The sequence below is a fragment of the Buteo buteo genome, chromosome Z (assembly GCF_964188355.1).
Source record: "Buteo buteo chromosome Z, bButBut1.hap1.1, whole genome shotgun sequence".
In the NCBI taxonomy this organism is placed as follows: Eukaryota; Metazoa; Chordata; class Aves; order Accipitriformes; family Accipitridae; genus Buteo; species Buteo buteo.
Window position 1 is genome coordinate 79,405,921 of NC_134204.1, and position 10,493 is coordinate 79,416,413.

At 47.5% G+C, this 10,493-nt stretch overlaps 1 protein-coding gene across 1 annotated transcript; it reads left to right on the forward strand.

Moving 5' to 3' along the window:
* Positions 1-2,138: 2,138 nt before the first annotated feature.
* LOC142027156 (uncharacterized) lies at positions 2,139-9,259 on the forward strand. Its single transcript, XM_075020842.1, has 2 exons — positions 2,139-2,435; positions 7,694-9,259. The coding sequence occupies exons 1-2, from the start codon at positions 2,424-2,426 to the stop codon at positions 9,257-9,259; spliced, it is 1,578 nt and encodes a 525-aa protein (XP_074876943.1). The 5' UTR covers positions 2,139-2,423.
* Positions 9,260-10,493: the final 1,234 nt, after the last annotated feature.

Genomic DNA, 10,493 nt, shown 5'->3' on the forward strand with positions numbered 1-10,493 from the left:
CATTCATACATAAAGCACTGAAGTCACCCAGAAAACGGAAAGATTTTCTGCCTTTCAATCGTTCCCATGGTTTTCCCCTCCTAATAAATTCGCTGCTGGGTTGGCTTGTTTTAACCAAACAAAAAACGTGATAGAAGAACTTCTTTTGTCACAGTAGGTGTCCAGTCGGGCAAGACATACCAAAAGACACACCAAAAATACCAAAAATAACATGCAGGGGAGCTAGCTGAGCTTTTTTAGCTCGGGCTGAAGAGCGCCGTCTCTGCATTTGGTCTCACTTGCTTACTTTTCTCTTTTAGATCACAAGGTGCCTTTAAAACTGAGCGGGGAAAAGAAGTGGATGTTGCCTGGGATTAGTCTTCCGCAGGAAAGGCTGAGAAAGAAACGGTCTTTTAAAGCTCTGTGTGTGTGTGTGTGTGTGTGTGTGTGTGTGTGTGTGTGAGGTGTCTTTCTCATACAGCGTGAAGCCCAGACATTCCTTCACTCAGCAAGAGAAATCATGACTTAATTTGTTCATTGATTGTTTCCTTGATTTTCCCTGGATGTAGAATCGGTGTTCTGCCATGTGAGCTGAGGCTTTAAGGACGCCGAGGTACCCGGAGCTATGGCTCTCGGTGGCCAACAAAGTGAGCAATCAAAGAACTGGAAAGAGAGGCCTGGGAAACGTCAGTTGTTTCCAAACGCGTGGGTAAGTGATTTTGCATCAAAACCTTGTTGGGAATTCTCAGGGAAGCTGAGCTTGCACAAAAGCCTGTTTAGGAGAAAATATCTGTCTAGACAAACTCCCATCAACTGTACACACTTCTTCACTGTGGAGTTTGGTTGGGGAGATTCCCATCAGTTTTCTCAGGGGCCAAAAAATGTACAGACCATGGAAGTTCTGTAGGAAAATACAGCATTTTTTTAATAGTTTGACTTTCCTTTTTTTTTTTTTTTTTTTTTTTTTGTCATGAGAACATTCAAAGCAAAAGTACCAGTTAATGGATGGTGTGTAGAGAAATCTTTCCCATGCCATTTGAAATCTTAAGTCTTGGTATAAGGGCCTGTTGCATTCTCAGGGCTGAGAAGGTTTTTAATGCATGCTAATATATGCAAGTGGTATCCTTAGATCACTTCAGAGCAGAGGGAATTTACCATTCCTAGTGCACGTTTCTTGTAGGAAACCAAGGTTATGCTGCCTTACTGTGGCATGCTGGTTTAGGATGTTGCCAAATACAATTGTAAGTCTTTTTCCAAAGCTTCACTTGAAACTTGGTATCAGTTACATTCATTGCTAAAGTGCCTCAATTCATTCACAGTGAGATACCCGGTGGTATAGTGTATCAGTTCTATCATGAGGATATCAGTTGTATCATCAGTTGCTGAGAGTACCATAAAGACCTGCCTATGAGCAAATTTCCACCCCTTCTGCGGCCTTAATTTGACTCTTGCAAGAAGAAACACTGTGTGTCTGTGGAGAGACTGAATGACTGCAAATGTGAAAGTCCTGAACCAAAGGTTCACCTCTGGGTAGCAGAAGCATTTGGGCAGTGAGTAATGGTAGAGAGGAGGGAAGAACTTCATGAAGGAGAAAAGTAGTCATATGAAGGGAAGCTCTGCTTTTTCTTTCTGCCACTTAGGTGCGGTGCGGTGCTTGTACGTAACCAATTGCTTTTAACCCTCTTTGTGATTTTAAGTTAGTTTGAGGAAATGTATGCAAAGATAGGTTTAATCATAGTGTACGTAGCAAGCCGTGTAACTCGTCTCAGGGAGAACAGAAAGCTGGAAAATAGCATACAGTCCCAATGCCATCTGGTTCTTGTCGGGGAATGGCTTGCAGAAAGGGGTCATTGGGATTATATGCAGCTAGTGGGCCAACAGAATGACACTCGCATGGAGGGAGCTACTGCTAACAGCCTTGACATGACTGGGCCGAACTAGGCCCCAACACAACTGTGGGGGAAGTTCAGCAAGGTCACAGCGTCCTTGAAGAAGAAAAACAACTAAGGCAAAGCCTGCTAGAACTGGTAAAAGGGGAACTCCCTCGCAAACAAGAAGCCACAAGTAGGCGTGTTATGCAAATGTGACCTTTTCGCGTTCAACCTATAGCCAGGCTGTGTTTGGAATGTATTAGCGCAGAGACATATATAAAGCTACAAACTGCTCAATAAAGTTGGCACTATGTTTTGATTCATGTTGGATTACTGGTGTCCGCCTTATTTCCTTCTCGTCAAGTGGCGCCCGAACAGGGACCCCGATTACTTCAACAGGGGTCAACCTTGGAAAGACGAGAAGACAGTTACCGGTGCAGCGGGAGCCGGTGTCGGCGACTCCTCCGACGAGGGGCACGACGAGCCCGGGAGGACGGCAGGGAGCCGGGAGCTGCGGGGTAGGAGCGCTCCGTCGTAGAAGTAGGGGACGCGCAGAAGATACGGCTGGCCAGCATGGATAAAGAGGTAGCGTTTTCTCTACTTCAAAGCTTTTTAGAAAAGCGAAAAGTGAACTTTAATCTTAAGCATCTGTCCGGTTTGTGTGCCTATGGTTGCGCAAAGGGATTTTTCAAGTCAGGAGATGATTATTTTGATTGGAACCAGTGGAGGGAATTTGGCAATGAACTTTGGAACGATGTTATCGATGGGAAAAAGGAAGCCAAAGCTCTCCAGGTCCCCTGGCGAGAGACTATTAACACAATCGCCAAATATAAAGAGGAGAGAGCCCTGGCAGTTTCGGTGTCAGCGAAACTTGGTGAAACACGAAGAGTGGCTTCTTCTCAGGTGGAGAATCACCAAACGCAGGCTTTTAATCTGTTAGCTCCGGGACCGCCTGCTGTAGGTTTGCCAGTGAAGGTCGCTAAGACCCCGGCAGAAGTGGAACAGCGAGCACAGGAGGCTGTTGCCGCGCTATCACCCTCTAACCAGGAATCCGACATTGCCTGCGTAGCAGAGTCTACTCCCCCATTACCCTCAGCACCACCTATGTCATTGACACCGAACCCCTTTTTACAAGATATCGCTGTCCAAACCTCTGCACTGCCCTCTCGGAGGGGCTCTGTTTCAACACCGAACCCTTTTGTAGAAGATTACGGTCAGGCGAAGACCCCTCTCAGTCGTTCTGGTAGTAGCTCTAGTGATTTAGATAGTGATGTAAATTCGGTGGAAGAGCTGTCTGATTTGTTTGAGAAGTTGTTTAAGATTTGCCAAAAGAGAGGGGGGAAACCAGAGCCGGTTTTTGCAAAACAACCTAAGAGAAAAAGCAAGTTGCAGGCTAAGGGCAAGGTTGCAGGTCAGGAGATACGGGAGGAGAGGGAGCTCAAACTCCCCCGTCCTCGTTGCCAACCATGGCCAAAAATAGCAAAGCAGGCCATGGAAGCGGGTGACGTTGCAACAGCAAATGAACTCTTAAAGGCCATGCCTGTAATATATAAGCAGCATGGGGAGGGGGATGATGCATATACCGCGGGTGAGCACGACCCGTTTGACTGGAAGTTGTTGGTGCAACTGAGGGACACTGTGCGGCAGACGGGTTTACATAGTGAGCCTAGCAAACAGATGCTTCAGTATATCTTTTCTGCGAGTGGTATTATTTTGCAGGAAGATATTAAACAAGTGGTAAGAATGATACTTACCCCATCACAAACCATGCAATATGAAAGTCACCTTCAACGGCTCTGTAACACTGCCGCTACTTTGCCCAGGGCAGAGGGGGATCCGTTAGCTGGGGTAACGGCGGCACAGCTGATAGGGACTGGTACTTATTTTGGGGTACAGGCTCAGCTAGGACTTCCTCCAGCCATTTTACAGGAGGCTATGCGATTGGCGCAGATAGCCCTCAGTGAAGTTAAAGCTGGTAGCGTAACTCCATCGTACTTGTCGGTAAAGCAAAAGCCAAACGAATCATATGCAAGCTTTTTGGACAGGTTGCACCAAGCCTTAGACCAGTCAGACCACCCTGAGCATGTAAAGACTACCCTTGGTGAGAAGTTGGCTTTTGAGAATGCGAATGCGCAAACTAGGGATGTTTTGGTCACCCTCCCTCCTCATGCCTCTGTACAAGACATGTTAGAAAGGGCTCTGCGTTTAGAAAGTGCGGGCGCGTTAACGTCAGAAAGGGCATTTCCCTTGGTAGCCCCAGAGCCTTCGCCTGAGCAGGTTGCTGCCAAGGCGTTAAAGGAAGTAGCTGAGAAGCAAAGCCACATTGTGGAACAACAAGCTAAAGTACTAGATAATGTGATGGCCGCCTTGACGCCGCTAGTCCAACAACGTAAGGAAACGAGAGGGCGACAAAGAAGGATAAAGTGTTTTCGCTGCGGACAACAGGGGCATTTTCGAGATCACTGTAGAGCAGCTGCTGTGTTTTGTGACCACTGTAACTCTCGCTCCCACGCCACCGTAACTTGTTGGCGTCAGGGAAACTGGAAACAGAGCGCGGCTGGTCCCCACGCGCAGACACAAGTAGCGGCACCAGCCAAATGCAGCCCGCCACCCGAGACAGCCTCGGCTTGGACTTGGCAACAGCAGTAGACAGTATCTTGACAGATTCACGACCTGTTGTTATTGAATCCTCTACCCAGGGGCCCATACTAATTAACGGCAGAGCAGTTGGCGGTTTACTTGTTGGTCGTTCATCATCTGCTGTAAAAGGACTGATAGTTATCCCGGGAGTGATAGACTCTGATTACGTAGGAGTCATCAAAATCATGGTGCAAACTCAGTTCCCACCGATACGAGTTCCTGCAGGGAGTCGTATTGCACAGATCGTTCCCCTTCCACAACTGACCAAAGAAATGACACCACGCCTTACAAATGAAAGGGGGGCTGGTGGCTCTGGGTCCACAGGGCCTGCCGCAATGCTTACTCTGTCCATGGGTATACGACCAGAAGCTACCGTGACGTTATCGAATGGGGCTGATAGTTTTCAGCTCACTATGCTTTTAGATACAGGAGCTGATATCACAATTGTGTCCACCTTGTGCTGGCCTAAAGACTGGCAGACACTTCCCAGCGTGAGAGGGGTAGAAGGAGTTGGTGGAGCAGCTGCAGTGCGCCAATCCTCAGCGCCCATTCGTATCCACCTGGACAATCGACACGCTCAGATCCCCGTTACGGTAATGCCTCTGCCCCAAGGCGTAAATGGACTCCTCGGTCGCGATGCTTTGAGACAACTTGATATGCGACTTACAAATGCCTCGGATTTTTGCTGACGGCCACTGTTCGGTACAATTTTCCGCTGCAGCTCCAGTGGGTCAGTGATACCCCCATCTGGATAGAGCAGTGGCCGTTAACAAAGGAGAAGCTGCAACAGGCACATAACCTTGTACAGGAGCAGTTGGCTGCAGGACATTTAAGGCCATCAACCAGTCCCTGGAATACGCCGATTTTTGTCATTCCTAAAAAGTCAGGGAAATATCGACTGTTACAGGACCTACGCGCCGTCAATGAACAAATGCAGGCAATGGGTGCACTTCAGCCAGGATTACCATCTCCAGCAATGTTACCAGAAGCCTGGCATTTGTTGGTAATTGATCTCAAGGACTGTTTTTTCACCATCGCACTGCACTCGAATGATGCTCCGCGATTTGCTTTTACCTTGCCAGCTATTAACAGGCAAGGTCCTAGCGTGCGGTTTGAGTGGACAGTTCTTCCTCAAGGCATGAAAAACAGCCCCACACTCTGTCAACTGTTTGTCGACCAGGCCCTGCAGCCGCTCCGTGAACAGTGGTTTTCTACACGCATCTATCACTACATGGATGACATTCTTTTCTGTAGACAACAACCCTTCACCGAAAAAGACATTTTAGTCATTTCCAATATGTTAAACCGGCAAGGTCTCCAGATTGCACCAGAGAAAATTCAAAGGGAACCTCCGTATAAGTACTTGGGATGGATCATCACTGAATCTCAAATTCGACCTCAGAAATTGTCTTTACATTTGGACATTAAGACCCTAACAGATGTTCAAAAACTTATGGGGGATCTTCAGTGGTTGAGACCGGTCATTGGCTTCACCAACCCTGATTTAGAACCTCTGCGACCGCTTCTAAAGGGAACTGATCCAGCAGCTTCGGTTGTACTCACCCCTACTCAGGAACGTTTGTTGCGACGTTTGGCATCAATGGTGGCAGAACGTTGGGTCAGTCGATATAATCCCGATTCTGCGGTAGATCTTACCATACTACCTACTGATAATACATTGCTTGGGGCCATTACCCAGGCAATGCACTCTAAGGGGGAGAGCACTCGTGTGCTCGAATGGGTGTTTGTGACCTTGCAGCCCAGAACAACCATCCAACGGAAAATTGAGCTTTTGTCAGAACTGATATGGAAGGGTAGAAAGCGGTGTTTACAGATTCATGGAGAAGAACCCTCTACCATTTATTTGCCCATCCGAAAATTGGATTTAGAACAAATGATTGCTGAAAATGACTGCTTACAACTGGCTCTTTTGAGCGCAGCCACAACATTGAACACAGCGTCGCTGGCCTCTCCTACCTTGAAATGGATGGGTCAGGGACAGTGGATAACACGACCCAAGTACTCAGAACGACCATTGGCAGAGGCAGTGACTGTGTTTACAGATGCAGGCAAAAAATCTAGGTGTGCAGCGATCGTTTGGAACCGGGACGGCCAATGGCAACAGCATATACTTAAGGGAGAGCCTGCTGACTCTTTACAAACGTTAGAATTGCTTGCAGTGGTGTGGGCTACCGTTAGATGGCTCACAATGCCTCTCAATATAGTAACTGATTCTCTCTATGTCGCAGGGATTGTACGCCGCATAGAGACTGCCTTTATTCGTGACATCAAGAATTTACGGCTTTTTGAACTCTTGAGGCGTCTTCGCAGTGCACTTCAACAGAGGAGTGCCGCTTATTGTGTCATTCATATTAGAAGCCATAAATGGGAACAGGGCCTTGGAGAAGGGAATGCGAGGGCAGATCGATTAGTGTCGGTGGTTGCCCCGCGAGATGAATTTCGGGCGGCTCGCCACTCTCATGAAATGTTTCATCAGAACGCTAAAGGCTTGTGCAAACAGTTTAGAATTTCAGTGAATGATGCCAAGGGCATTGTGCAAACCTGCCCAGAATGTAATCATCATGGGCCAGGTTTGGGTCTTGGTGTCAATCCTAGAGGACTGCAGGCCAACCAGATATGGCAAATGGATGTAACTCATGTGTCAGAGTTTGGGAGACTAAAATATGTACATGTATGCATAGATACGTTTAGTCACATGTTGTGGGCCACGGCACAAGCCGGTGAGAAAGCCATTCATGTCCAGAGGCACCTGACAGTTTGCTTAGCTGTTATGGGGGTTCCACAACAGATAAAGTCTGATAATGGTCCAGCTTATGCTGGAGAAAAGATAAGACGCTTTATGCAAAGATGGGGTATTCACCATGTCAGAGGCATTCCCAATTCTCCAACAGGTCAAGGTATTATAGAGAGGGCACACCAAACTTTAAAACGGTATTTGTTAAAATATTCTCAAATATCAGATGTTCAGGAGAAACTGGCTATGACTCTGTTTACCCTAAATCATTTGTGTATTTTTGGTGAAAGTGATTCCCCACCAGTAGTTCTGCATGCCCCAAAGGAGCAGCTGGACAAAAGAGTTCCAATGTTTGTACACTATCGGGACCCAAAGACTGGACAATGGCAGGGTCCGGCTGAGGTTCAGTATCTTGGAAGGGGTCATATGTGTGTGCTTGCACCTACAGGATCACTATGGGTACCAGCGAGGTGGACGCGCCCTGCGGCCAGCCAGCGAGTTCATCCTGACCGTGACATTGTTAGAGATGTGTCTTCTGACGACGCAGACACGGGCCGTCTACAGGGTGAACGACAGAACCAATATGTGGGTGACTTGGGCTAATCATACTGGCAATTTAGATTTTTGTCTGAGTATGCAGTCAGCCACTAGCCCCTTTAAAACGTGCCTCGTGGGTATACCTGGTGTTGAAGAGTCTGCCTTTGCTGCCTATGCTACTAATAACTGTCACTCTTCTCCCACTGTAGCTAGCTGTACTGCCACGTTAATCCGATCTCTTAACACCACCTTGCCCTGGGATCCACAAGAACTAGAATTGCTGGGTGCTAAAGCGGTGGGGTCAACGTCCAAAGGTCACACTCAGACGTGTGTCACATTCGGTGATAGGTTTAGTGGCAGGAACGGGTTTGAAACCTTTATCGGTGATACTCAGCCTCATGCGCGGGCAGACAAGAGATGGAACGAGTCAGGCTGGACGGAAGTATCGCCAGGGCCCAATTTCAGGCCATGGGATACAGGTTTTTGCGGCACCAATGAGACCACTCTTGACGGCTATAATGTCTCTCTGCCATTAGGTGCCTACGGGGCAGTTGATCTGTATAGCCCACTGCCATCGGTAATCGGGCCCTTATTGTGGAACAACAACACCCCAAAAGCTCTTCCCCCAAATGTGTTTTTGATCTGTGGGGATAGAGCTTGGCAGGGCATCCCAAAAAACGCATATGGTGGACCGTGTTATCTGGGAAAACTTACCCTTTTTGCCCCGCATCAAAGGGATTGGCTGAACTTGACTAAGATAACACATCGTGTTAAACGAGGCGTGCCTTTGGATGATTCCTGTCGTGATGATGTTCAATTGTGGTCTACGACGGCCAACATTTTTGCTACGGCCTTTTTCCCGGGTTTGGCTGCAGCTCAAGCCCTCAAACAGCTGGAACGGTTGACATGCTGGTCGGTTAAACAAGCCAATGTCACCACAGAGGTTTTGTCACAATTGCTGCACGATCAAGACAGTTTGCGTCATGCCTTCTTGCAAGATCGTGCTGCCATTGATTTCTTGTTGTTAGCACATGGTCACGGGTGTGAAGACATTGAAGGAATGTGTTGTTTTAATCTTTCTCACCATAGTGCGTCCATTCACAAAAAGTTGGCTTGGTTGGAGTCTCACACCCAGAGAGTTGTTAAGAATGTGAATCTCTTTGATGAGTGGCTACAATCAGCCTTTAGTGGACTTTCTCCTTGGTTGCTTAGCTTGTTGAAGGAAGGCTTACGCCTTGTAGGTATAGTATTGTTAGTATTGATCATTTTGCGCATTGCTTATGCCTGCATTAGGAAAAGTGTAGAACGAGTGACACAAACTAACATTCTGTTGGCCCAAAAACAAAAAGGGGGAATTGTCGGGGAATGGCTTGCAGAAAGGGGTCATTGGGATTATATGCAGCTAGTGGGCCAACAGAATGACACTCGCATGGAGGGAGCTACTGCTAACAGCCTTGACATGACTGGGCCGAACTAGGCCCCAACACAACTGTGGGGGAAGTTCAGCAAGGTCACAGCGTCCTTGAAGAAGAAAAACAACTAAGGCAAAGCCTGCTAGAACCGGTAAAAGGGGAACTCCCTCGCAAACAAGAAGCCACAAGTAGGCGTGTTATGCAAATGTGACCTTTTCGCGTTCAACCTATAGCCAGGCTGTGTTTGGAATGTATTAGCGCAGAGACATATATAAAGCTACAAACTGCTCAATAAAGTTGGCACTATGTTTTGATTCATGTTGGATTACTGGTGTCCGCCTTATTTCCTTCTCGTCAGGTTCTGTATGGTAGTGTTTAGCCTTAAGCTCTTCTTCAACGCTGCCAATTATTGTTTGTACATCCAGAAAGTAAACTCTGAGGGAGGTGGAGGGAAGCAGTCTCTTTACAAACGCCTTGTTAGAACCTGGAGCTGCTGGAAGTTGCCTGTGCGCTGTGGCTTTGCAGGGAAAAAGCGGCAGCTGAACAGGGTCATGTCAAAGGTAGGTGAGCTCACGGGCCTATCGCTGACCATGACCAATACCTCACACCTGGGAAAAATGGTAAGTCTGAGGGAGTATGATAGTCTTCCCCTGAATACTCTCCTGGGGGAGAGAACCTGGGGACCTGCTGTTCAGGTTGTCCCAGAGCAAGAGAGACTTTTTTTCAGCTAGCAGTGCCCTAAGGATTTTTCCTCCCAGAGATTTTCCCCAGTCCTTTTTCAGTGCATAGAATTTTAGTAGCCACAGCATCCTGTAGGAGCTGCCAACTCCTTCCATTCAGTGCCTCCAAGACTAGAAGAGGCGGCTCAGTCCTACTTTTCTCTACACGTCTCATGGTTATAGGCTTCCCATTCAACATGCAACTTCCCTCTTCCAGAGTGAAAATTCGTGTCTGCTGGCTTTTTCAGGGTAGCCTGTGTGTCCTGATGTTTGTTTACTTTAAGGTCTGCGTGAACAATTAAATTTATACACGGGTCACTTGCAGATTTTACACAGCCGAAACAAAGGAGGAGGATGCCGTTTTAGCAGTGTGAACGCAGTGACTGGAATATAAATACAGTATTAGTGGTGGTGTGGTATGGTGTATATGGTCTTTGGCAGCCCAAATGTAATACTGGTTCAGTTGCAGCATCTTTTGTGCGTAAACAAGACTTAGGAGGAGCAGGAGGAGCTGCTTCCTCTTTTCCCCTTGCATGCCGTGGTGGTCTGTACGCTTTCCATGCACTTCAGCCCTTACCCT